The 27525-nt window shown below is 40.5% G+C and overlaps 1 protein-coding gene across 1 annotated transcript; it reads left to right on the top strand.

Moving 5' to 3' along the window:
- Positions 1–1900: 1900 nt before the first annotated feature.
- On the top strand, positions 1901–25859 carry ibtk (inhibitor of Bruton agammaglobulinemia tyrosine kinase). The gene is made up of 29 exons (XM_084358230.1): positions 1901–2049; positions 2887–3753; positions 3910–4006; positions 5318–5442; positions 6918–7028; positions 8781–8951; positions 9250–9367; positions 10048–10228; positions 10905–11028; positions 11344–11521; positions 11627–11780; positions 12785–13169; positions 13277–13533; positions 13622–13708; positions 13793–13875; positions 13995–14032; positions 14167–14263; positions 14381–14482; positions 15236–15353; positions 15686–15746; positions 17243–17370; positions 17561–17673; positions 17779–17924; positions 18155–18273; positions 18574–18672; positions 18928–19083; positions 20432–20632; positions 24050–24185; positions 24633–25859. The coding sequence occupies exons 2-29, from the start codon at positions 3430–3432 to the stop codon at positions 24756–24758; spliced, it is 4035 nt and encodes a 1344-aa protein (XP_084214356.1). The 5' UTR covers positions 1901–2049; positions 2887–3429; the 3' UTR covers positions 24759–25859.
- The last annotated feature ends 1666 nt before the right edge of the window (positions 25860–27525 follow it).

The raw sequence follows: 27525 nt of genomic DNA, 5'->3' as shown, positions 1-27525 counted from the left end.
GAAAGAAAAACTGTGTATGATGACATAATACAGAACCATATAGACTATAAACTCAAAACAAGAGCAAAAGAGAGGTGACTTGTAACCATTTGAATGAAGGTCCCTTGTACAGATTAGAGGTAAAGGTTTGAACATGTTACTTAAAAATTCAAACATGATACAGTTGAACCTAATTTTGCAGCCGAACCAGCGCTCTCAGAAGTTTAGAGACATGAAAGCCACTTTGAGACTTTGTTTGTAGTTGTTTTGCAACTTTTTGTCGTCATTTTGTGCTTCTTTGTGGTTGTTTTGCAGATCATTATAATCTTTGGTGTGTTTTTGTGGTTGTTTTGTTTCTCTTTGTTGTTATTTAGTGTCTCTTTGAAGTCATTTGATTCTTTTTGTCGTCGTCTTTCAGTTCTTTGTTGTCTCTTGCATGTCTTTGTCATTGTTTTGTTTTGGTTTGTGGTAGTTTTGTTTCTCTTTGTTGTTGTTAAGTGTCTCTCTGTAGTAATTTGTGTCTCTTTGAAGTGATTTTGTGTGTATTTTTTTTTTGCGGTCGTTTTCTGCGCTTGCTGCCTGACCCCTGTGGCCTCTCTGCCTGTGCCCAGAGTGCTAATTCAGTAATCCATCCATGGTTGAAAAGGTGTGTTTAAATGTCACGTTACCCACAAACATGGGTCCAGTGACTTCAGAAGTTTCTTGGAGCAGGTTAAAGGGGTCCACAGTAAACAGGAAGCATTTAGCCAACTTATCTACAAGTAATAACACTAATATAAAGATATAAAAATAAATACTCTGGACACAATCTTCCACTGTCGTCTCTGCACTTAACACTTTTTTGGCAGCTGTAAACTAATCCGTCATCTAACAAATATAATAAAACAAGACGTGTAACATTTGACAGTTTGCTCAATAACATGGCATTATTTCAGAAAACAATGAATTGGTCAGATTCATTTGATCTCTTTACAAGATCTCCTTTTGAGAATGATTTTGGTGGTAACCTTGTCGTGAAAACATTGTGTGCTGGATTATGCAGGATTAAACTGCAGAGAGGCAAAACTGTGGATGTGTTCATGCATGAATGGGTTAGCAGGGGCGCGCTCATCAATTTGTCATATTTGGAAGCCCCGGTGTAGATCCCCATGTAACCTTAGCTTTACCCTCCTTTGACCCCTTCCTATTCTTAGCTTGGGTCAGAGTGACAATCATCTGAGTAATTCTATGAAACGTGGATTGAGGCTGAAAGTGATATCCTACTCCACCAAAGGTAAAACTATGAGACTATATTGCAACTGGAGGGTCTACAAACTTTTTACATCCATCTGTCATGTCCACACTACTGTAGGTGTGGCATGCTCAAATGATAAAGTTCAGGTGGTGCATCAGATTATTTGCATTCTCTATTAAATTACTAAACCTTATACGTGCAAAAAAACATTTTACCCTTGAACATTTTCTCTGCTTCTCATGCTCTTAATCGGATACACGCAAATATAGGCCAATTGTCTCATATAATAAATGTTTGTCCATTAAAGAGTGAATAGCATGAACACTTTTTTAAACTGTCCTGCTATTTTGAAGAATAACGTGATACTGTCAAGTCCCACATGAGGTGCAAAATGTAACACCTTGTTGTATCATTTCAGATTAATTCACAGAGTATTTGGCATTTTTATATAACTATGTATACATTTTAAACGTACAAGTTAATTTATCACGTTGTTTGATTTTATTATTTTATTTAATATGTGTGTAAAATAAAATAAATAAATCAAATTTCCAATGACATCATAGATACAGCAACAGCATACTCTGAGCACAGCTAACACCCACAAAAATGAACCAATAGAAGATAGTGATGCTGACGCCTCGACCAATCAGAAGTCTCGACACTGGCGACGCTTTTTTACTTATAACCTGCAGGGTTTCAGGCGTCCAGTCCTGTCAAACATTGCACCAGGGAAAATAAACCGCTAGCTTCTGTTATTTGTAGTTATGACACATTGGATGTACGTCGTTGATGCAACTTTCTCCATGTCCTCTTTTCTCTTTATCTAGCGGAAGGTAAGAAACGATACGACGTTAATTTCTCTGCAGCAAAGCGCCAATGTTAGCTGTCGATGATGTGTCAGTCGAGCTAGCTGCCAAGTTAGAATTAGCTAACGCCAGCTAACAAGTACTGTTCAAATCTAGCTATTATAGTTGCTTTCCTGCACGCTCAGTGTTGGCTGCAGGATTTGGAAATTATAGCACATGATGATGTTGCTTGACGCGTAACGTTAATGTTATCCTGCTTAGCCACTATGAGCTAATACCTACTTGATATAGCAGTTAGCTCGTGCTAATGCACAGCTTGCTAGCAAGTAAGTCACATATTTGGGGAAATATGGTCTGTTAATCTTCTTCTATTAAAGAATTAAGTTTATAATGTTTTCAACAGCCCGGTTTTCTTACTCAAAACACAATGGGTTGAATGGTGTGCACCAAACACAGACAACTAATAAGTTCATGTCATTCGGCTAAGTTAGCCTGTTACATAACCCTGCTATTTAACATTAGTCAACATTTAAAGTCTTTCTTATTAACGTTAGTGCACTTCCTCACAAAAACATTACCCTTATGCAAACAACCATTATATGCCAAGTTTAAAGCCTCCAGTTTTGTTTGCACAGCACTGTCAAATAGCTGTCTAGCAAACCTGCCAACTCAGCTGACCTCTCTGACTCTTAGGTCTGTAATTGGGCCAAACTTGCTCTGACCTCTGCGCTTGCAGTTTTGGGGTCTTATCTTACTATTGCATCCTGCACACAAAGCTGTACTTGTATTTTGCGTTTAGCAACTAAACAAAGTGTGAATGTTGGCTATTGTTTTTAAGTGATAACTCTCACTTTTCTCCCTCAGGTGCACTCTACAATTATGGAGTTTTGAAAAGCAAAGTGAGCATTTTGGGGGGAAAGGGGGCCTTTCCCCTCAAGTTTGATGGTTGGACTGCTGGACGAGAAGGTCGGAGGGTTGTTGGAACTGCTGCCTTTTGTAAATTATTCAAGAGTATATAGAGGAGAAACTATTTTTGCTAACATTACTATGTACATTTTTGTATGAAACGCACATGAGGTTTTGTATTTATTGAATTCTTGATGTCATTGTATGCTACCAGCACCTTAGTTTGTGTTCAATTCTGGGTTGAAATGGTGGACTGAAACAAGTCAGAGAGCCTCTGGAGTCGCTAGGGTGCAGTGGAACCTCAACACAAGCACAATTCTAGCACTCCAAACCATTTCAACCCTTTTTTTCTTCCTAGAGAGCAGCTCTGTTACAGGACAAGTTTAGGGACTGAGTTTTTGTTTTTTTTATTTAGTTTGCAATTGTGGGTGGTGGCCTGTTAAAGGACTTTGTAATACTACAGGGAGAAGGGTTCACTTTAAAATTTTGGTGAAGGTCAGGATGAGTCTGGCATCGCCGGGCTGCACCCCCAAATGCCGCTCACCTGAGCATGCAGACCAGGTGGTAGCAGCGCTGACACGTGGCTCTGAGGGGCAGCTGCGGGCGTTTTTGAATTCACACTGCTACAATGCGGCTACCTTGCGGGATGAGTTTGGTCGCAACGCCCTGCACATGGCAGCCTCCCTTGGAAAGAAGGCCATCCTGGAGTGGCTGCTGGGGAGTAAGAGTGCTGACCTGATGGTGAAGGATAAGGAATCGGGCTGGACCGCTCTGCATCGTAGCGCTTTTTACGGACAGATCCACTGTCTCATATCGCTGGTCAAGGTATGAATTTAACGCAGATCACCAAAAATATGTCGTCGAATTATTCAAGGTGTAAAAAAGTAGTGCCATAAAAGAAGAAAATGAAGATAATTCCTTGGTAATTTTGAAGAATTTGACCTTATCTTGTATATTTATTTTTTCTTGACATTGTTTCAGCATGCCGGACTCCTTTCCACCCAGGACAGGGAGGGTCTCTCTGTCCTGGACATTACAATGAAGGACCGACCATCACATGTTGTGTTCAAACACACAGGTAAGAAAGGCTGATGACTTCTGTGCTTTACGTGAGCAGGGATTTCTAGCTCAACTTCAACTACCAAGCTGCATTGAGCTTGTAATATAAAGAACAACTTTATTTTGAGACCAGCATGTTTCGGCTTGTGTCCTTCATCAATACAAACATTATTTTGTGTTAATTGTTGCACATCAATAATGCTTTTGTCACAAGGCTTATTATTAGCATCATACACTGTCTGTTTGATGGTGCTTTTCACACTTGTACATGCAGGGGATTTAAATGTCCACGTCCTATATCGCATGTCTTTCTTGCGATCATGATTTGTGCTTTTCACATTACGTAAAAAATGAATTTCTGGAAGACTTCTGTTGCACCCACTGTGGTTGAACATCACAGCCCTCTGTTTTGTCTGGTTTATTCTGTTTGTAGCTCATAACTTGGCCTCTAGTCTCTTTTTATGCAGTATTTTTATGTTATCTTGTGTTTTTCTTTTCTTAATAGAGATGCAAAGTCACGCCACTGCCAGTGGACCACCATGGGACATTATTGCAGAAAAAAATATGTACAGCAGTTAATGGCGAGAGACAAATACTTTTTTAATCTTATTTGAATTGCTCCATGAATTGCACATGATATTTCTTAATTTAGAAGACTTTTTTTACAACTAGAAAATCATAAAACTAGTCACGTATTGGACTGTGCAAAATTCGTAATTATCAAGACTACACAGCTGTAGACCCAACAGCTGTGTATTTGACGTTGTCTCTTTAAATACTCACCGAAACCAATAAGCTAACCCTTGTCGAGCTGGTCCTGTATATTAGTTGGCTCTCACAGCTGACTAACTCTCCTTTTGCATAACTGCAGCTGTCAGTATGGCCAGAATTTTACCTACTTTTTAATACATTTTCTGTGCCGAGGTTGGTGATAGGTGTATATTGTTCGAGACCATGTAGTTCACCGCGCTGATTTACACAAAACTAACCGGTATTTTGCTATCTTTACTACAAACTTGATGTACAAAATTATCTTTTAGCATGACAAACGCCATATGTGTAATTCATGGCACAGTTCAGATAGAGATAAAAAATGTATTTGTCTTTCACCTTTGACTCTTTCTGAAATAAGGTCCCACGGGGTACAACAGAAGGTTTCGGACTTCGCCTCTCTATGACTTTATTTTTTAGGTGAAACACCTTGAATTGCCTCATGGTTGAAATTTGTTATAAAGGGTCTTCTTTTGGTGGAAGATCAGTGGTTAAATCAAGCTTCAGGTGAATGCATCGTGTTGCTGTGCTTATAATTGTGTTTTCTTCCTCATTACAGACCCAACAGAAGTGTACACTTGGGGAAACAACACTAATTTCAGTCTTGGGCATGGTAATCAGGAGAGCCGACAACACCCCGAGCTGGTGGATGTGTTTGCCAGGACTGGAGTTTACATCAAGCAGGTAGGCTAACAACACTCTGCTGTTGTCTCAGCTCTTCAGGGAGTAAGTGTGTTTCTACATGCAATACAGGGCATCCCTACTCTGAAAACCCTGCTTGCATGTGTCACACCAGTAATGGTCTCTGTGCCAACATGTGTTACATAAAGAAAAAAAGCCAATGCACATGGGTACCCAAGATAAGACACACCACCTGGGTAAACCAGCAAAACACTCCCTCCCTAACGTCTTGTATTACACAACCTTCTCTTCAGGGTAAATCAGCATTCGTAAAAACAGTTTTTTCCTTAAAGCATGGTTCATACTGACTCATACTTTCTGAAGGTGAAAGCACTGATGGAGAAATATTGGTTATGCTTCAGAGTTTTGATAAATGAATGAGTTTGATGCTTGTATACCCTCTTTATATTAAACGATTCTATTAGGCATATTTTGGGACCATTCGCATTATTCATTGTTAACTGGATTTGGGGGGTGATGGTATCAGGGGAAAAAAGAAAGCATCAGTAACTTGGAGTCAAACAGAGGGCATAGTTTGTGTGCGAGGCGAGGACTGATTAGCTTTGTCTTCTCCTGTATAATCTTAATTTGTGACTTTGTAGTACTTGTCTGTGCATGGTTAAACCATGCTACCCGCCTGGCTACAGTTTCATGTATTTATCAAGTGGGTGCTCTTAGTGTGATTAATATAGCTCCTGGCACCAGTGCAACCACCCCCAGTGAAGTGTGTACACACCAGGTGCTAGTTATAGTAGATTAAGTAATGCAGAACGGCCGTGTTAATCATGCTGTCATTTTCATCTCTTCTTCAGACTACTGTTTGTATGTGGTTTGCATGTTTAAGAAATTCTCAATCGGGGCTTTGTGTCAGCATATTATTGGTGTTTACAGAAGAAACCCTCTGTTTGAGGTGTTTTTGTGCCCAGCAGGCTTGTCATGCAGAGTAATTTCATAAAGCCTCGTGGGGGACAGATGGATCTGATTTCATGACCACACAATGACCCACTAGGCATTGCCTATAGTCTTTGTCTTGCTGGCCCAATCCAGCAGGTGCCAGAGGTTAAATATTAATTCCACAATGACATGTTTTTAATTAAATGAACTACACTGGTGTGTATGCATGTGTGTGAATGTCCACATCAATGTGATACTTTGGGAAACATCTCTGCGCTCTATTGAAAGCTTGAGGGGGAGCGATGTATTAGTAATGATGTTTGCTTTTCCACTTGTGCCTTGGCCTTTTATTGGCATAGTGTTTTACTATCACTACAAGAGGGCTTGGCTGGGAGACATGGAAAGAGATGCATCGCAGCCTCTGCTATGAGGTCAAAATTATAATGACAAGAGCTTTAATCAGCACAAACTTCAGACACACTTTTTTCCCTTTAGAATAGTATATAATAGTATTATAACTAACTAAAAGCAAAAGCAGAAAAATCACCATCATGTTAATGTTTAATGGCCTTTTCTCCCTGCAGGTGGTCCTGTGTAAGTTCCACTCTGTGTTCCTGTCTCAGAAAGGCCAGGTGTTCACCTGTGGACATGGACAAGGAGGACGACTCGGCCATGGAGATGAACAAACTTATCTGGTGAGACTTGTTATAGGCCAATATTTTGGTGAATCAGGATGAGCAAAATATTTTCTTAGAATCGTTGTGAGCAACAACTCTTAACAAAACAACCATTCACGATCAGTGTTTTAAGAGGGGTTCAACTTACGATCCTGATCAATCAATTAGTTGTAGGCTCATAAAATAATGTCTTTTAGTGTTTCCAAAAGCCCTAAGGTGATGTTGTCACATTTCTTGTTTTGTCCGCAGCGAGTAGATTTTCAGTTTACTTTCACAGAGCAGTAAAGAAATCAGAAAAAAAAATCCATTTAAGAAGCTAGAATCAGAGAATTTTGACTTTTTATTTCATAATAAATTGCTAAAAACCATGAATCAATAAGCAAAATAGTTGGCATTTAATTTATTACTTGACTACTAACTGATTAATCTTTGCTGCTCTACTTGTAAGCTGATTTAATAACCAGCTTGTCATAAAGTAGCATATTAACCACACATTAAGTTTGTTTTTGTATTTGTCTTGAATGTTTTTAGATGAGAAGACGATGAAAGAGAAATAGTATTTTGTGAGCTGAGGTCTCTTCTTCAGTTTTAAAGTTCACTGTGTAGGAGGATACACCGGAGATAATGATTCTGTCTGAATAAAGGAACTAGACCTGCGCAATATTGGAAAAGAACTGACATTGCGATATGAAAAAATACAGGAACTTTCACCAGATAACTTGAATAGCTTTATCTGGAAAGAAAACTATCACTCTAGAATAATGAGGGCAATTTCAGCATTTTATAAAACAACCAAAACGGGCCCTGCTTTGGTTGATAAATGCGATGTGACTATTACGCATGTGCACATTGCTGTGTTGATGCTGAAACAGTATACTGTGCTGCCTAAAATTAACTGTTACTGTTAAGTGAGATTAATTATTATTAGTTGTGTTTACTCACCCATCATGTTTAAAGGCCTGATAGTAATATTAATCAATTGCAGGCAGTCATGTTGTACACTACTGATAAAAATGGAGGTTCCTCCCTGACCCGGGAGACTTACTTCTTTAGATTCAGTGATTCAATGCCATTTCTCAAGTGTCTTCACTATTAAAACTTTATAAGGGACACCTGTAACATCTCATGCAGTCCATTACAAAGAAAATGAGGTTGTTGTTCACAGTGGTGTTGAAATAGACTACATTATCTTGAGAGGCGTTTTCACTGTTTTGACCATCCCATTTACAAACATCATCTGTAAAAATATTAGAAACACACTCGAGGAAAAAGTAGTCTAGTGTAACACCATAACAAACTATTGCCTGAGTAATGAACATTTAGTTGACTTAGCACCATTCTAATTATATTGACAATTTTAAGCTTTGTAAAGATAAAATATGGATACACAGTGAGAACTTGTTAGTAGGATCATTCCATTGTCTGTTTTAGTATATCATGGGATTTGTTTACAATTTCTGTAAAGAAAGGAAAAAAAAAAAAAACTGTGACCAGACCTGTCCTTTTACATTAGCTGCAGCAAAAGAAGTGCACATAGCAGAAAACAACAGGACTCCTGCTGTGACGGTGCCATTTGAGTCGCTCAAGACTGAGTGACTGCCTGAAAATGGTTATAAATAAGGCAGTATAATGCACAGGATATTACCCTACCCATAAAAATTCAAACACGGCATGATGTCAGTCTTCAAAACCTTTTTATGAATCCATTGAAGGCTGAACCGTGACCTCAGTTTGTTTTTTTTTTCTAATGTGTTCATCTTCTCTTTACAGGTGCCTCGGATGGTGGAGGGTCTCATGTCCCACCACTGCTCCCAGGTGGCGGCAGCTAAAGACCACACGGTGGTGCTGACAGAAGAAGGCTACGTTTACACTTTCGGCCTCAACACCTTTCACCAGCTCGGTCTGGCTCCTCCTCCCGCCGCAGCACATGTCCCTAAACAGGTAGGAGGTAGCAGGGAGGTTAATGGAAAGGGACTGATGACATTTTACAGTGCATGTAACGAGTGTTGTTTGTGTGCGAAAGGAAATTTGCTCGTTCAGAGTGAAATGACACTGTACAGACTTCTTCAATCAGCTTCCCGTTTTTATAAATATCAAATCGTATAAATAGTCTTTATTTGTGATTGATTAGTATTTTCTACAACCTGTACACTGAGAATTATCTTTAATGTTAAGTTTAAACTCTCTTAAATCCTGTTTACTTTAGTTTCAGTCTCTGTCTTACATGCTGTGTATGTAGGTGTTCTCCAAGACGCTGAGAGGCAGGATGGTGATCGGAGTTGCCGCTGGAAGGTTCCACACAGTGCTTTGGACCAGGGAGGCTGTCTACACAATGGGACTCAATGGAGGCCAGCTGGGTAAGTCTTATCATTGCAAAGCCAGTGTCACAAGAGAGCCTTAATGTAAATGAACATTTGTGGTAGATTTGTATGTAAAGAGGTAAAACATTTTGCCAATATAGTCGGCAGGTTTGAATACTGATTTTGGAGCAATGGTAGAGCGGTTCAAATGTTTATTTACTCCTGTAGGAGAGGGGTATGGTGGTTGGGGGACACACGAGATGACACAAAAGACACGATTTTGGTCGAAATTTGTGGATATGAAGAAATGTAATTTGTGTATTGACATGAGCAGCTGATCTCATCACTGTCCTTCACACTCGCCATACTTACATGAGCAGAGTTTGAAGGTCTGGAGGGAATGATACTGTACGATGTCGACCTTGCTGATGTTCCCGACTCCCCTGATAATGGAATAGACTTGTTGACACTTGATTCTGTCTGTTGTAGGACACACTAAATTTAATGCAACTTAAGTTTTTGCTCTGACAGTGTCCATGTATATGTATAATTTCCTATCTGACGTCAGACTTGTGTTATAATAAACTTACATTTTCAAACAAGTCCAAGCTTAGCTGAATGAGTTTTTTTTCCTCTATTGATCAAAGTGAAGATTGATACTATAATTTTTTATTTTAAGCAAATGGCTGGTACTTCTTGATACGCTGATGTACAGTATACTGTGTGTTTCTCTCCAGGTTATTTGCTGGATCCAAATGGAGAGAAGTGTGTGACAGCCCCTCGGCAGGTATCCGCCCTGCACCACAAGGATGTTACCATAGCTATGGTAGCAGCTAGTGATGGAGCAACAGTAGTCGTGACGGAGAAGGGGGACGTCTACTTGTTGGCTGACTACCAGTGCAAGAAAATAGCTTCAAGGTGAATGTGATGGTAAAACTCAATACACTGCAAAAACTGTAAAGACTCTACTTCCTTTTCTTCAGAGAATAAAGAGGATGGCGATTCAGTGCCAGTAAAAGACTTTTAACAGTTAACTATTACACTGTCTGTGATGGTAAAGCGTCCCTTGGCACAAGCAGCAGGGACATTTCTTGTTAATGTCCAATACTGATTCCTAACCAACAAAAGACTGCATCTGGTGATGTCAGATAAATGAAGATATAATCTCTGTTAGGAATTAAAGGTTGTACTATTATTTTCTTCCATGCTTATAAATTCGACTGCCATGTGCAGCCTTTTAAAGCACAACTGTCCGCTCTGCATCACCTTTGGTATTCTAATCAGTCCTACTTTGAATGGCAGTAGATAGTGAAAGAGAAACAGTTGTGTTATCTTGTTCTTTATTAGCATAATGTAGTGCTGTGAATATGTTTTTGTTGGAAAGGGTAGTGGGGCCAAGTGTCTGTTAAATAGCAATAACACAACAATGGATTTACCTGAATGCTGAAGAAATCAGCGGTGATAATTGAATGAGCATCCTACACCAAGCAATGTAGATCTTGATCCACTGATGGAAAATGAATAAATTTGTATGTTACACTTGTGTTTTAAATGTGACACTTCATATTCTTTGGTTTTGATTGGCCTCTTTCAGGCAGCTGAACATCAAGAAGGTTCTGGTCAGCGGTGGTAGTCTGGACCACCGTGTGGTTCCACAGATCCTGAATGAGGGAGGAGGAGAAAAGGTGGCTATCCTGGCATTAGATGAAGCTGGGAGGGTAAGTGCAATTTAAAAAATGCTTTTTATTCTCTTAATAAGGCACCTGCTGAGGAAAAGCATTACTCGATAGTCAGTTATGTGACCGTAAAACTTCTCTCACTCCTGCGTCAGTGAGAGAATGTACAACATTGTTATTTTTAACATAGCTGTACTTCCTCTCCTGTTATCTAACCTATGGTGCAAGTAGACAGTTATACAATCCCAAATCTGGCCAGCCTGTATGGGGTCCTATAGATGAAAATGGTGACTAAGACTTATGGTGTTGAAACTTTCCGTCAATTTTCTCACTCCTCTGTTTCCCTCTATCCGTCAGGTGTTTTGCTGGCGTTCCTGCGGCAGCTCGGTGAGACAGTGCCGGTGGGCGTATGGGCGTCAGGTTTTCATGTCGGACATAGCTCTCAGCAAGAACGACATGATGTTTGTGACTCAGGAGGGGGAGGGCTTCAGTGGCGTGTGGGCTGGAGAATATAAGAAGTACGGGGAAAAGAAAGGTGAGCAATTTAGGTACACTTCATATTGAATCATAAAGTCGGCTAATGTTATGCAATTGTTAATAGTTTCTAGTTTCTAAAAATCTGCTTCTTGTAATCTTACAGAGGTCAGTGTGGAGGTTTGTGGCCCTTCAGATGCGGGGACAGTGTACGAGCGAATCCGCCTGGAGAAACTCCCGTATGTCCACAGAGCTGTCAGCGTCACCATGGACTCTAAAGGACGAAACTTTGGAGTGCTTCAGTCCGACCCCAAAACAAGGTGGGAAATCTCCCTTGAACTGTAGAAAATGCTGCACACAATTGTGCACTTGTGTTCGGAAGTCTAAAAAGCCTAAAAATATGCTTTGGGACCAGTTCCACGTGTGACGTGCAAGCTGTTTTGAATCCAGTGTTGACACCTGCATTCATAAAACTTTAAGTAAAAAAAATACATCCTGTGTAAACAATGGTAAAGCTACAACAAGTGACATTTGAGTGATAAGTGATAGTGATAGGAACAGGCGTCGGGTATGAAATCCCATCAGTGGATAGAGGAGGCTAACTAATCACAAATGGAGGATCCTCTGTGATGTTTGTTTCGTCTTAATCGTCCTCCTTGTTCGACTCTATTATTAAGTCGTTATTAATAATAATGTTTCGTTACCCATGGAGATATTTTGTGCAAAGTCATAATGCCATTAAAGCAGGCCTTTTATTAGGTTGGCTAGGAATGCTAGCTTTGGTTTCCTTGTGACTATCTATTCTCTGATGTTTGACCAATATGCAGTTTATTTAGTAGATAAAACAGTGCTATCTAACGTTTCACGCTTGTAACGCTGCCATCTAGAGGTCGAAACCTGCCTCTCAAGACATGAGAAGCAAAAAACTGATTGACTTAGAAAGCATCATCTCCCCAGGGCTTCAGTAATGTTATGTTGGCACTTTTAGCTGGATGGAATAACGCAAATTGAGGGCTATTTATTTTATCTGGCTGTGTCTATTTGTGTTTATTTTCAGATCTCTTCCCTTCTGATAAAACACACTGCTTTATTGCAGTCATTCTCACAGCATGAGCCCCTCTTTTTTTTATTATACTACTCATCTTTTAACGACATATGGCAACTTTTCTGCATTTGCTGTCTTATTTGGCCTTTTAAAGATGTATTGCCAATTATACCTCAGGTGTCACAGATGATGATGATGATCTTTGTGTTCTTGATGCATGTGTTCTAAATGGTAATTTGTGATTATTGTAAAATGATGTCCATTTTGTCTTTAACCCAGCTTGTATGAGATTCCCATCATTTCTCCATCCTCCTTCACCCAACACTTCCGACGCCTCCTGGACGAGGCAGACGAAATGGACAGCATCCACGATGTGACCCTGCAGGCCGGTGATCGCACCTTCCCGGCCCACAAGTACATACTGTCCATGAGGTCCGAGTTCTTCCGGAAGCAGTTCATGTCTGAGCATTGCGGGGATGATGAGGAGCTTGATGCAGAAGTGAGGAAGAGCGAAGATGCCGTGGGCTGTGATTTAATCATTTTGGAGAAGATCCCAGCAGACATGTTGGAATACGCCCTGCACTTCATCTACACAGACTCCTGTGAGCTGCTGGAGCACGGCGCCCGGCCGAGAGTGTCGGGGGCACTGACGGGACAAAACCAGGTGAGTAAAACTATTGTTTAAGTCTATACAAAAAATTGCATTAGACTTGAAGTGTTGCAGTTATTTATTGAAGATTGTGTTCTATTGTCTCGTCCTGTCCTGGCCAGGACTCGGAGCAGGAGAGGCTTATCAGCAGCCTGCAGGACTTGGGCCTGAGAGGTCGTTCAGCCCTGGAGGTGTACCGCTCCCTTCCCCCTGCAGCCAAAGGAGATGGTGACAAGGCCAAGAGCAAGTGCGCCAAGCCTGGCAAGAAGGGGAAAGGAGGCAAAGGTGACAAGGCTGGGGCCAACGATGGAGGGGCCAACCCCGTGAAAACCTTACAGGGTATTGCGAAAAAGCTGGGCCTGGGAAGCCTGTCTGCACGGTGAGACACAGAGTGAGCTCCAAACCCTGAGGCGAGATCAGTTTTGTTGTCACGTCTTATTAATCATCCTTTCTGTGTTTCATCACAGACTGGACGGAGTCAAATATGAAAATGGAAAGATCAATGTTGTAAACAAGAAAACTGGCAACAAACCCAAATTCAACCAGAAAAAATGGTGCGTATAGTGTGATGAGATTGCAAATGACACATTTTTAAATGTTAGGTTTTCTGATATCTGTGATATTTTGTGTCTGTGCAGCTCCTATCTTTGTGATGTTACTCTGAAATCTGAAGACGGGAAAGAGTTTCCATGTCACAAATGTGTCCTCTGTGCACGACTCGGTAAGTTCAACAAAGTTATTTTGCATTGATATGCCCTTTTTAAATTTAATGGCTGTTTTTGAAAATACAGAAAATATGTTGATGAAATGTTCTGAATTTTGTGTCCATCTTTTCTGCAGAATACTTTAATAGTATGCTTGGAAACCCCTGGATTGAGGTATACCAGCTTTTTATCTTACACCACCTTATTCATTATCTGATGCGTAACCTGTCTAGATGCTCGCTATAATTGCACTTTTTGGACATCACCATGCTGGTACTGATAATAATATTATCTTGTGCCCCCCGCAGGCCACATCCTGCACTGCACTGGAGATGCCCACTAGTTCTGAGATCCTGCAGGTCATCCTCGAGTATATTTACACAGATGAGTCTCCCACTATTAAAGGTAACTTCTCAAGTTTTATGTTGACCTCACAACACATTTATTTTTTGCTGATTTTGCAGTAAACCGTAAAAAGGCACATATTACTAGCACTTATCAATTTCTGTTTATGTTCGACAGAGTCTCTGAACGTGGAGTTTGTCTGCAATGTATTGGTTGTGGCCGACCAACTGCTGATCACACGCCTGAAGGAGATGTGCGAGGTCGTCATCACTGAGAACTGTATGTTGTGTTTTTACCTTTATCCTTTCCTGTTTCTTTTCCTTTCAAACTCATTCAATTCTAATTTCATATGACGAGAATGCAGAATTATTTCAAGTAAAAGTTCACTCAAAACCGAAAATGTTTTCATTATCTACTCGCCTCTATAGGTGATAGAAGTTTCGTAGTTCACAAAACATTTCTGGAGCTTGGTAAAAACAACTGGGGAGAAAACATGAAAGAGCTCCATGCAGCTTAACCATTATAATCCAAGTCTCAGGAGGCCCTGAGATCCCACATTTATTTGAAAAGATGTTATTTTGTCTTTTGTTATTCTCTCCCTTTTTTGGCCAAAGCTCAACTGCAGTGATTTTTACTTTTTAAAAGGAGCCCTCAGCTATTTCAGTTGTTCAGGAGAATACAAAAACACAACTCTGTTGTGCTGTGAAGCTCCAGACACTTGAGGGCTGTCATTTTCTTCTAAATATGTCTGTGAGTTGACTTAAATGAATCAAAATTGGAAAAAAAATAATGATGTATGAAAGCACAACATATTGAACAGACACATAATGATTGCCTGGGAGAGGTTGCTCACAGGCTGCTGTTTTTCATGTTTGTCAGTTTCTTGAGATTTTTCATCCAGTGTTCTCATAAATATCTTATTTTACTTTTTACAGTTTTACAAATACAAATTATGGAAACTATTATTAGATGCAATTTATTCTTTTTGTTTCAGAGAACTGTCATTAAATCTGCTTGCTTTGGTCTTCACAGTGACTCTGAAGATTGCTGCAGAGCTGCTGGAGTTTGCCGCCATGTACAACGCAGAGCAGCTGAAACTCTCCTGTCTCCAGTTTATTGTGCTCAACATGGCTGCCCTGCTGGAGTCAAAGTAAGAATCAGAATAACGAATCCAATGTGCACTTTGATGGATCTTTAACAAACTGATTCAGAGTATTTCAGCATCATTTTTTGTCTTTATTTATAGCTACAAAGGTCCGCAGACCTATAGAACACTGTGAACACAGTGCCGTAATAAATTTAAAATGTTCACTATAACTAAATACATCAGCCTGTCCGAGTATCTTGAGTATGTAGTCAGTAAAGTTGTGGACTGTTATATACAGCAGGAGAAATGCTTTCTCCGGCAGGAGAGAACTAAAATATGTTTCTCATCTGTATGCGTTTGTCTGCCTGCCCCTTTCTTTTCTGTGTTGCCCTCAGAGCGCTGGATATTCTTAGCGATGAAGTGCTAGTGGAGCTCTCTGCAGCCTACAGGAGGATGGTGAGTCACCCCACCTCACCCGGCCCTTAGAAACATCCTAATATGCATCCTCCTTTCCATTACTTAAATGTTTTAATTTCAGTCCTCCAGTTTACAGAGTGAAGGCTCTCGGGACTCTTACTCTTCAGACAATACATTGTGTTCCCCGAAGGAGGGGTAGCTGGGCTCGGTGAGAGACAGCTGTCGAACTAAGAGATGACTTTGATGATGGATGTACTGTGTAAAAGTGCAGGCTTGGCCTCACATCCATCATCACAGATCATCTGCCCTTAAGGTGTGAGTAGAGGGGTCTTCAGTCAGGCCACACAAGGTTGTTATATCCCTTACTATAAAAGTTGAACCTTGTTCCTCAAACATTTCATTTTTTTTAAGACCTCAAGGATACAAACGATACATTTTGTTGAGAAATGCTGAATGAAAACAACTTTTTTTATGTCTGTCAAGATTATCCAACAGGGCTTCTTTTAATTTTAGATTTTGAGAATGCTGTGCATCAACACCACAGTCAAAATTTGAGCAATTTTAGACACATACACACTAACACAAAAATATATACTGAAAGCAGTTTATTTTCCAATATGAACAGCACACAGACTCAAATCCTGCTCAGAATGAGTGCATGGTCTGTTTTTGTAGATCACAGCGGGCTCATCTCAGGCTGAGATGTGAAATTCAGGGCCAAGAAGTCCACAGTGCGGTCAGTGCAGCGTGAGCTCACAGAATGCCTGAAGGCAAATTACATAAGCAAATATCTGAAATATAAAGGTAATAATTATGTAACTCGAGAACCGACTATGCTAATGATGCCTCTCGTTTTTATAAGGCTACAGTCAAAGGGTTATGCTGAGTGTGGCTCCAGTGCATCATCGAGCCATGATGTTAGGCCCGCCCAAAAACACACAAAAACAACGTTACAACGTTTTTCAGTACTTTATAGTAAAAAGTCTTTTACATGTTTCCAACAATCAGTTTCCAACATTTATAATGTGTTTTCAAACAAATCTCTGAATTTCCTTTTTATGAATTTTAAGATAAGCAGGATTATTTTGTTATTCAGTGGTTGTTCATACTCCACCACAGGGAATTAATTGGGGACCAACATCATTACCTCACCTCATAGAGTGAAATTCTGCTGGTTAGATTTCACTCGCATAAGTAAATGTACACAGAAAAAGATTTAATAAAAGTTATTTTTTTTTTTTTTTTTACCTTGTTAACTTAAGCCCCGCCCCATGTTCAGGTGCAACTTCCTGCTTGAGAACAGAAAGGAACCTGGATGTGTCGCTCTATAAATGCTCAAATATTTCAGTGGATTATTTTCTTTTTCTTTTTGCACAGTTTGCACTGATTTCATAATTTCTTTTTAAGTCTTGGTTCTCATATGCTGATGTAAATGTTTTCAAGTTCTGGTGACAGATGGAGGCTAGAGATGCTTCAGTCAACAAATGAGGTTCTTGCAGTGACTGTTTTTTCAATTACTTTGTTTTTAATTTCAGATCCCAGCCATGCAAAAGAGGGTGATCACTCCGTATCTTAGCGCCCCAGACCTTAGTGTGTATGAGGATGAGGATTTGGACTCGGCGTTCAGCCCCAAACCAGAAGCAGAACTGGATCACTCCTGCAGGTACACAAACAGAAATGTCCTGTATCTCCACATTGTATCTTGTGATTGTGTTTTGGTTTCACTGCAGTGCAGAGTTTTGTATTTTCATTTTATCTGTAGAAAAGCTTGCTATCTGCAAGTACTTTAAACTTCTCAAATCTAGTGCCCCAGATAGATGCGTGCTAATGATGTAACTGCATTATCCCTCCAGGGAAATCCTGTTAAAGAAGGCCAAGATGAAGGCTAAAAAGAAACCAAGGCGACGCTCTGACAGCTCAGGGGGCTACACTCTCTCTGATATCATTCAAAGCCCCCCTGCTGCAGGTAGACTTCAAACACACACACACAGGTTATATGGTTTTGAAAAACACCAGCGTCAGGTTGTTGTTGTTGAGTAATATGCAATGATCACACTGTCTTTCCTCTCAGTGGTCTCACTGCCCCTGGTGAAGTCAGGCAAGGCGAACTCTACAGAGTCCCTGCAGGAGCTGCTCACATCTGATTCAGAGGGCAGCTACATGGGGGTGGGCAGTCCCAGAGACATACAGTCACCCATCTTTCATGACAGAGCTGAGGTGAATGTCTGATCATTACAACAATCGCATGCAGTTATTTTGTTGCAAATTTGATAAAACAGATATTTTACATACTGGCAGCTGTCGGTGCATCATAAAAAACTTCTGCAAACTATTATTTCACTTGTGTTTACTTTCTTAGTCACCATTGTGTGATTCTTTGGGATTTACATGGCTTGGTGGCTATAATATTACACATCTCAAGAAAGAATGTTGTTTATTATTTGCAGGATGAAAAGGCTTTGAGTCAGAGGCTAAAGACCCCACCCAGCACCCCGACCTCCCTGAGGGACTGCCTCCCAACTCCCCCCAACTCTGCTCCACAAACCATCCCCAAGGTTCTTCCCTGGTAATAAAGACTTAATGATTCTTTATTTTAAAACATCTTCATTCTTGCTGGTTGTTTCTCCGTCTTTTGAAAATAGTGTAGGTGGAACACTCAGCAGGAGGAAATAAGAGGTTTTAGATCTTTTGAAAAGCTGGTCTGACATTTAATACAGGTTAGCCTGACTTTAACAACAGACCTTATGTCCTCCCACTTCATTTTGATGTGGGGGTTGAGAGAAAAGAGGAAATGTTTTCATCTCTATTTAATAAATTAGAATTGGAAATAGATCTGTATGTGTGACTGTGTTATTACAATCTGCAGTCCTGCCCGTCCTCCCCCAGTCTTGGATCTGAGAACCATCATGGACATGGAGGCCAACTCTGTGCAGACCCCCAGAGCGACTCCTAAAAGCCCTGGAAGGTATGTGATGTCCTGTATTTCTTCTATATGAGAAGATCTTTTACTAACAGATTATTTACACTGACTACTTTGCGATGGTGATCAATGAATGACTGACTGTTGTAAAATGACATTTCTACTATTGCCTTATTCATAAACTGTGATGCTTTATTTTGTCCAAGTCTGAAGGAAAGCCGTTTAGCCACACAAGACAACTTTTAGTCTTCACTGTTGTTCACTTCAGCTAACAGCACATATTTTTCCTGCTGCCTGCAGTGTCAACACCAGCATTAAGCACTCCCCTGTTCCTGCTAAACTGTCCCAGAAGCAGAGGAAGATGTTGGCCATGGCCAACAAGGAGTCCAGTGTGGAGTCCAGTGCATCCAAACCAACCCCCACAGGCACCCCATCCAAAAGCAGTGGGAAGGCCTGGTGAGTGAGCCCAAATATGAAGACCACTACTCACAGCTGTTGAGAAAAACTTTTTGGTAACTCTCAATGGGCATGACAGTTAAGGTTAAAGTAGCTAAAATCAGTGTTTTTATATTTGGAGCAGAAGAAACAATACATGGAACAGCGTTGCATTATGAGGATACAAAAAAACTAACTGTATTCCTTAAAAGTTTTGGGGGAAAAAAGACTTAATAAAATTACTTATACATTTTGTAAAAAAATTGGGATTATTATCAGGATTGCAATTTTAAACAGGGCTGCCAACTCTCAGCATTGACCATGAGACTCACCCAATTAACACTTTTCACATGCCAAAAAACTAATTCATAACTGAAAACGACTCAAAAAGAGGACACTGACGAGAGTCGGCGGCTTTTCTGGCAGCAGTCTCTCCCTGTCCTCTGGACCACAGTGCAGGCAGGAGTGACAGTCAGTTACTATGGTGACGGGGATGCTCTCTGCTGCCCTGAATCTCTCTCACGATTCCCCTGATTTAGATTATGAAATCTGGAGCTTGGCAGGTATGCTGATCAACGAAACATGCTCATCATTGACAAGGATTATTGATTTAATGATTATAATGACCCTAACCCCTGCAGTGAGTAATGCCACAGAACACCTGCTGATAAAATGCACCAAGATCACTGCTGTCAAATCTCACTCTAAAGTAAATTGAAAAGTTGGAGGTCCTGATTATAATACATTTTAACATACAGAACAATATATTACCATGCACAATGAGTAACAGTCTCACATCACCACTCTGGTCTCAAGTGAAACTACAGCTCATCTTACAGCTGCAAATTCATTATCATGCTTTCATGACCCCGCTTTCACTGGGTGGGAATTATTTTCACACCACAGTGCAAGGTTGTTGTTTTTTTTACTCTTATTGAAGTAGTCCAAAAGTAACACAATCAAGTTACATTACTTTATTATCATGATAATCAAACTGGATGTGATGTGAGGTTTTTTTTGTACATGTAATTGGTTACAACTGGCATAAAAAACATCCTTCTGAATTGACATTGTGCACAGTGTAATCTGATCAGCATCTCCAAAAGTGATCAGATCTCAGCCAGGATTGCTCAGTCTGTACATAATGTTTATATAAGTGACAAACTTCTGTATGTACCAAGTAGTCATTGCGTTGTGAGATAAATCAGGACATCTAATCGAGTTATAAAACACGATCCCTTCTGCAGGAAACAAAAACTTCTTGAAAGGCATACAGTGAAAAAAACAGCTAGGAGGAGTAGCAACAAAAGTGCAATCATCTTTAATTAATATGTTATACATATTACTGTGTTATTTGTTTCATCTGCAGGGCAACAGCAGTCCAGTCCCCGCCCTCCTTGTGCTCTTTTCGGGCGCTGCTGGAGGAGGAGGAGAACCGCTTGAGCGGAGTGGCACAAACAGGAGTCCAGAGGGGCCAAAGCACCCAGGGGTCCCCCGTCACCGCTACTCCTGCGATCAGGAGGGTCACGTTCAAGTGTGCTGAAAGCAGCGAGCCGGAGAGACCCACTGGGTGAGTATCCAGTCACTTGTTTGACTTACTTCTGTTCTGTACTGCTGTCTTCCACTAGGTGGCACTGTTGAGGTGTCTTCATACAACTCCTGTCAGGTTGATATCAGCAGCCCACACACGCTATAGACGAAAGAAAAGATACCATATTAACTTCTCAGTTCTAACTAACCTCATTTCATTATCTTATCTAAGCCTTAATTAAAAAAAAAACGAAATTATATCCACCCTTATACTTTCTCTTTTCTCATCAGATTGAGAAAATACAAAAATACATTTTACTTTTTTTAATTGTGTGGGACAGCTTGATCTGACGCAAACATACACTGGCTCTGAATAAAAAGGGAAACCTGAAAAGGGAAGTTACAAGGAGCAAAACATTATGAAATATGGAGTTTTGTGTCTGATCGGTCAGCCTGTCGAATGTAAGTGCTGACTGACCAGATCTCCTCAAGTGAGACTGATAGAGATTGTCGTGATGCTCTGGTCTGAGTGAGGTGAACAGCTCGAAATGACCCAGTACAGCTGGGTTGACCTGCCGCAGACACTGAGTCAGCCTGACCTTTACAACATCCGCAGACAGCTGGACAAACACAGAACACACACAGGGCAGCATGAGCTCCAGCCCGTAAATCCGCATTTCTATTTGAGTTGCGTTCAACAACTGTCCATGAAGCATATTATTTTTGTATTTATATCGGATAGAGGCCCTTTTGAGAAGTGGACTTAATCTTTTTTGGAAGTGCATCTTTTTTATCTGATATCATAGTTCCTCTGCTGTAGGTCTCCCTGCGCTTCATGCTGCAATCTTCAGAGCAGACTTGTAGATATTAAACAGCTGTGTGAGTCACTCTAGTGAAACCGGTGATGTTAATCAGTATTGATAAGGGCAGGCCTCATGTCACAACGGATCATACAGAACAGGGAGCAGGTTTCAGGTTCCTCTTGGTATTTGGATGAGCAGAGAGACGGACGAGTTCAAGCCTCAGGAAGCGGCAGCAGTCTCGCATATTCTCATGTGTGCTTTCTGGGACACTGTTTCCATATCCCTAGTCTGAATTAATACAGAAGCATTCATGCTTTTATTAAATGTCTGGAAATGTGGAAATGTTCATAGAAGACATAAGGAGGGAAAAAAAACAGTCAGAGGTGTCTCTTGGCTGGATTAAAACAGATTCAATTTTCCATATGACTCAAATTCATCATAGTGAGTGATTGGTAATGCTTTTGGCAGTATTTATAACAAAAATATGACTAGTGTGTCTCCAGACCTCATGTAGCAACTATGAAGTGAGAAATAACTTCACACGCACACAAATCAGACTGCAGGGAGTTCATGTCATCCGTGTGACATGTCATATTTCACATGTCATGTTGAATAGATGTTCAGGATCCCATTGGAAAAGGGAGAAGCAAGACAAGTTGTGTACTTTGACATATTTCCTCTCTGAATATTTATATTCTTCGACTGTCAATCGGTAGTCTGTTTTTGTCGGGATGTACTTTTATTATGCTTAAAGGGACATTTATTTATATAGCTCAAGTCATATTCAAGGCAGCTTCAGATTGCTGTACAAACATTTAAGCTTGAAAAGGAAATCTTTTCTTTTTTTTTATTCGGATATAAAAATGAAAATATAGATTTAAAAGAAAAATGTTGGAAGGCTCCAGAAAATGCCAGATCCTCTTGATTTGTTTCACACATGTTGCACATGGAACAAATATTGCAGAAGCTTCTTTCTTTTGTTCATCAGCTCTCTGAGATATTTTGCAGAGGATCTAACAGGTCTGTCTGTTTCATATTACATATAGTGTACAAGCAGCTCAACATCATATTTTGGGGCAAGCCATTTTTTATGTACAAAGTCTTTGGGGGATAAACCAGGTCCTAGACTATTACAGTAACCCAACTTACTGATAATTAAGGCTTATAATAGTGTTCTAGTTGTGATTTTAAATGCCTGTAATCGATATTTTTAAAATAAGAATGGCTGTAATGATGTAAAATGTGAAAACAGACTATCTTATTGAGTCCACACAGATTTATCACCAGTGCTGCAGCTCCCCTCAGCTCTACAAATCTTTTAAACTTCCTGCAGATCTCATTTTCCAGCCTGCAACTGTCTTGAACTGTTTTGGTTCACTCTAACGACTCATAGTGCTGTTTCATTTCTCTGCAAACAGCAGGCAGCTTGATGTGTAAATAGGCAACTGCTGGCTGACATATTTGCCATATCAACTTGTTGTAGGTCACTGTTGTGTTCACAGCTTGTCCTGTTTGTCCAAATGGCTGAATAACATCAGTCATTGTAGCATTCTTCTACTGAAATGGATGATGCCCTGGTTGTTTTTAAGGTTTTAATTGACAGAGATAAAAACAGCACCTGTGATAAAAGTTACTTCAGTTTTGTCCCAGTTGAGTTGGAGTTGTTGTGGGACATTCAGTGATTAATCTGGTCAGTGCTCTGAATCAGTTTTTTAACCAGGATGGAAGTGTAAGCATAATTATAACAGGAAATATTGTTTTTGTAAATATTATGACTTATGAATGACTGGAAGCATATCAGTGTTTCCCACACTTTACGTGGGTGGCCTATTTTGGACTCATCTACCGACATACACCTGCTCTGCAGAGAAACCAAGAGCGAGGTTCTCTTGTATTAAACCCCTTCTCTCACTGATTGTGATGCAACCTCTCCTACTTAATGTAGGTCTGTACGCCATTTTGTACAAGCTTGTAAGTTGTATGTGCACCCAGTTGTTGCAATGTCATTCGGTACCACACTGGTTTCAGTAGGCTATGCTACATGGTTAACGACAAGCTTCCTCCATACATGGCTCATCAGCTGCTGTGAAAACAGCGTTGTGGGTGAAAATCCAAAATGTCAGGTGTGGGGTTTCTTTGGCGCATTCATTCTGTGGGGAAACAATGCATATAGAAATTGAATAAAATGGGACCAAGGTTCAGACCCTGTGGAGCCCCGTCCGAGGTCTTGTATTCTTTAGACCTGAACTCTTCAATAGGGACCAAGGAGTTGCTGTTCTCCAGACTTGAGCCATTTTATGACTGGTCCTCTTCATATCACACAATCTTCTGATTGACTGTCCTGACTGTGTCAAATGCATCACTAGGGTCGAGAAGAACAACGATAAAAATCTTGTCTGCATCTGTGTTAATGTAAAGTTAATGTAAGTATTCTCAGTACTGTATAATAAAGACTTTAACTTCAGGGCTGTTTTGTAATCGTATAAGAGGTTTGTGAAAGCCAGGTGGACAGGCGGCGGGTCACACAGGAGCTTGTCAGTAGTAGTTGACTCAACCTTTGTCCACGCACTTCGACTCTTGTTGCCTTCCCAGCACAGGCGCTGATACCTCTCCTCTTTCTTTCTCTCTGTGCATCACCCATCTCTCCCCCTCAGGCCCTGGGTGCTGGGTGCAGTGGGCAGCCCTCCCCTCTCCTCCTCCTTGGTGACCTTTGCCTCCATCGTTGAAGAGGAGAAGCAGCAGGAAGCTGCACTGATCCGCAGCCGAGAGAAGCCGCTGGCGCTCATCCAGGTAACACATCTTGTCTGTGCGCGTTAGTGCTCACACACTCACCAACACATACAAGCTACAGCCAGGACTGAATGTATAGCTTGTGTTTGCAGCATACATGTGGAAAATATCAGGGATGGTATGGCCACAGCATGCATAACTCTCTCACTATCTGGAAGACGTTTTTCTAATGAATATCACATTCCGGTTAGAAATGAAATGCCTCAGTTTTGTCCTCTGACAGCCCTCTGTGCTCTTCCTCCTGCTGTTGCCAGGCTTCTGTCAGCGCCTTCACAAAACACTTTTTTTTCCTCTTGCGGCTTTCTGGTTACCATTATGTAAAACACTTATATCATCTTTAAGCTCTCAGTGTCAGCGTTTTCTCTTTTACCCTCAAATGAAGCATGGTTTAGTCGCCCACATAACCCTTCCTCAATCTCCTTTTCTTGTCTCTTACTGTCTTTGTAGATTGAAGAGCGGGCAATCCAAGACCTCCTCATCCATTATGAGGCACGTGACAACCCCGATGAGCTGATAGCGGTAGAGAGGTCTTCCAGAGGTCCTATGGCAGCCCCGACATGGAACAAACACTGATGTTAAACAGCACAGCTAGTACATACCATCAAAGTGAGAACATCCCTCCGCAGTCGTCACTCCGCATTGTTGGCAGCGTCCCCGAAACATCATCAGATCCATCAGCCCGTGATGAGATGCACCTCTGACTCACCCTGCCCTGTGTGGGATGGGTCTGATGCAGATCTAAACTTGTCTCTGCAGTGTTACTTTAAGTTTTATTTTTATTGCTGCTCAACATTTCTGTTGTATGTGTGAAAGAGAGCGAGTGCTTTTCATAACTGAATGTGGTCCTGGATTACTTTGATCTCTCTTTACATCCTGGTAGGATTTATGTCTACTCGGCAAACCAATAATTAAAAAAGTTAGCAACGTTCCCAAATAATTGTTACTTATGTGAAGTTAAAGTTGCCAAAGACATGTAAAGAAATGAAAAAGTTCAAGCCACAAAATGGGTCCAAAGTACATCACCTCGAGGGCTTGTGCATGTGTTAAATCAGTGGAAGCTCTCAATGTGATTAAGAAAGTAAGAGTGCCAATTATCAACTGTGGCAGAGCATCAGCAAAGTAAAGTAAGTGCTTTACCAAGGCAGTATGTTTAGTTTCTTTTTGTGCTGTTCTTTTATTGCTCTGTAAGATACTTACAGCTTTGGCTGATTGCTTCAGCTGATTTGCAGTGACTTGGTAACCTTGCTGGAATCAGAAAATGTGTATTCTGAATATGAATAAAATGTGTTTCCTATTTAAAATGGGTTTTTTGATGCAGTTATAGCGAATGGTGAATACTCAGTAGGGCTGATTGTGTTCAACTGGCTCTCCGGCACTTGGAAGTTATCGCTAGTGTGTTCCAGAGGAGTTGGTGTGCCTTTATCAATAATTGCGACTTACAGACTTGATACAGCAGCTAAAATATCTTTTTTTTTTTTTTTTGTCTTCAGCATTTTCATTCTTCAATGCTAAGTTGTTTTTATTTTCCAGCTTTTTTGCTGGAGCCAATGTAAGTTATGTAGGTATGCCAGATCTGGACCATGTTCTCTCATCTTCAGATGCCATTTGTGTTTGTGAGACGTAAGGATATGAAGAGAAAGTGGCATGTAATAAATGATCTCAGCTGTGCAATGACCCTGCCTCCTGTCTCTATTTCAGTTTATATTGCAGTGGAACGCATGAAAGGAGAGACAAATTAAATTTTCTCAATTAATCCCTCGCCTTTTTTTTTTTAATAGCAGAGACTTGGTGCTCTACTGAGAAATGTGGCTCTCACTGCATCTTAATAAAGATAACATTTAATCTCCCCGTCTCCTGACACTTAAGCTGCCCTGCATGAGCAAACGACCATTATCAAGTCTCAGCCTGATATTAACTGTGATGACCCTGATCTGAACAGCGAGTGTGGCGATTTAGGGATTTTATTGGCTGTAATTACAGGTAGAGCATCACATCAGAAGTCAGGGAGAGACAGCTCGTTTGGGGAAATATTAATTACAGATTAGGATCTATTAGTGGGTGCAGAGCTGACACGTGAATCAAAGCCTGCCGCTTTTTACATCACTCCACAATGTACCGGGGCTGACAACATGGGCCTGCAGACCCATGTGGAATTTTCAAAAGGACTGCTCAGCCCGAGCTCGTGCTCTGAATAAAAATGTAGTGTTTTTGCAGGTGGGGTGCCGCAGTACATGTTTTAAAATTAGACCTTGAGGCATGAAAAAGCAGCCTACATAATACAGCTGAGCATGTGCACTCTTCTTGAAGAGTGTGTTTTGAGCCTTATACTGGTCTTAATCTTATTTACATGGATGGAGAGAAACCTTGTTCAACACACGCCTGTGAACAGTTTCTATTAGAGCATGCCGGGAATGGTATACGTGTTTCTCCAAACAAGGACAAGGGCTTTTCCAGCTTCTGAAACCAGCATGTGATGTTTACATACACAAGAGACGCTCCAGAAACGTGATTAATAGTCTACTAGTGCACATATAAACACACCGCTGTGTGTTATATTAACCTATGTGGTGGCTGTAGAGCAGTCTGTCCTCACAACTCTGTCAGATGAACTCGTATACCCCTTCATCAGCATTCCAAGTGTGTTTACAAGCATTTTAAAAATGGAAATAATTTGACCAATAATGACACAAAAGTGGATTTTTGTAATATTCAGAATGTATAGAATTAAAGTGCAATGTGTGAGTTTGTTTGGTCAGGTTTACATTGGAATTACCACTTGGACCTAGAGGTTTGAATTATGTGATGCCATTCATTACTTGAAGCTAACTGTTTCAACCATTTATTTAGTACTCTCAGGCATCTCCGTCAACTATTTATGATTGATTTTGTAAGTTGTTTTTTTTAAGGTTTTCTATTTTATTTATTTGACATGGCCGTAAACCTTAACATTACCATTGGTGCTGCAACATACAACCATGTTCAAGCACCAGATGCACTGAACTAGTGGTACTGAACTATTAGTTCCAAAGTTAAGCTCCTTTAACAGAGAAGACTGGTGACTGACTGTCCAAATGAGGTTTTGTGCATTACAGTGCAATAGTTACTGTTTATTAACACCTGTGTGCTGACTCAGCTGGAGAACAGGTGTCTTATGACAAATTCATTAAACAGGGAGCATCAGCATGCAGGCATTTAAAAAGCTTTAGGTTGGAATAGTGTATGGAGCTTTCGTAGCTGGACATAGTGTGGATCTTCAAGATGTGACAATGATGCCAAGTCCCATTATCTTGTACTTAAACTACTGTATTCTATTAGGTATTTTAACTGTTTTAAGTTATCT

Source organism: Pagrus pagrus, assembly GCF_965226575.1.
Source record: "Pagrus pagrus genome assembly, chromosome: 7".
Classification (NCBI taxonomy): domain Eukaryota; kingdom Metazoa; phylum Chordata; class Actinopteri; order Spariformes; family Sparidae; genus Pagrus; species Pagrus pagrus.
Note: the sequence above shows the minus strand (reverse complement) of the source record. Positions and strands in the feature narration are given on the sequence as shown.

What these genes read in the sequence shown, in the direction of transcription:
- ibtk (XM_084358230.1), top strand. Translation starts at nt 3,430, where the DNA reads ATGAGTCTGGCATCGCCGGGCTGCACCCCCAAATGCCGCTCACCTGAG. An exon ending in GAGCCGGAGAGACCCACTGG is followed by an intron (nt 20,633 to 24,049) that starts GTGAGTATCCAG and finishes TCTCCCCCTCAG; the next exon opens with GCCCTGGGTGCTGGGTGCAG. An exon ending in AGCCGCTGGCGCTCATCCAG is followed by an intron (nt 24,186 to 24,632) that starts GTAACACATCTT and finishes CTGTCTTTGTAG; the next exon opens with ATTGAAGAGCGGGCAATCCA.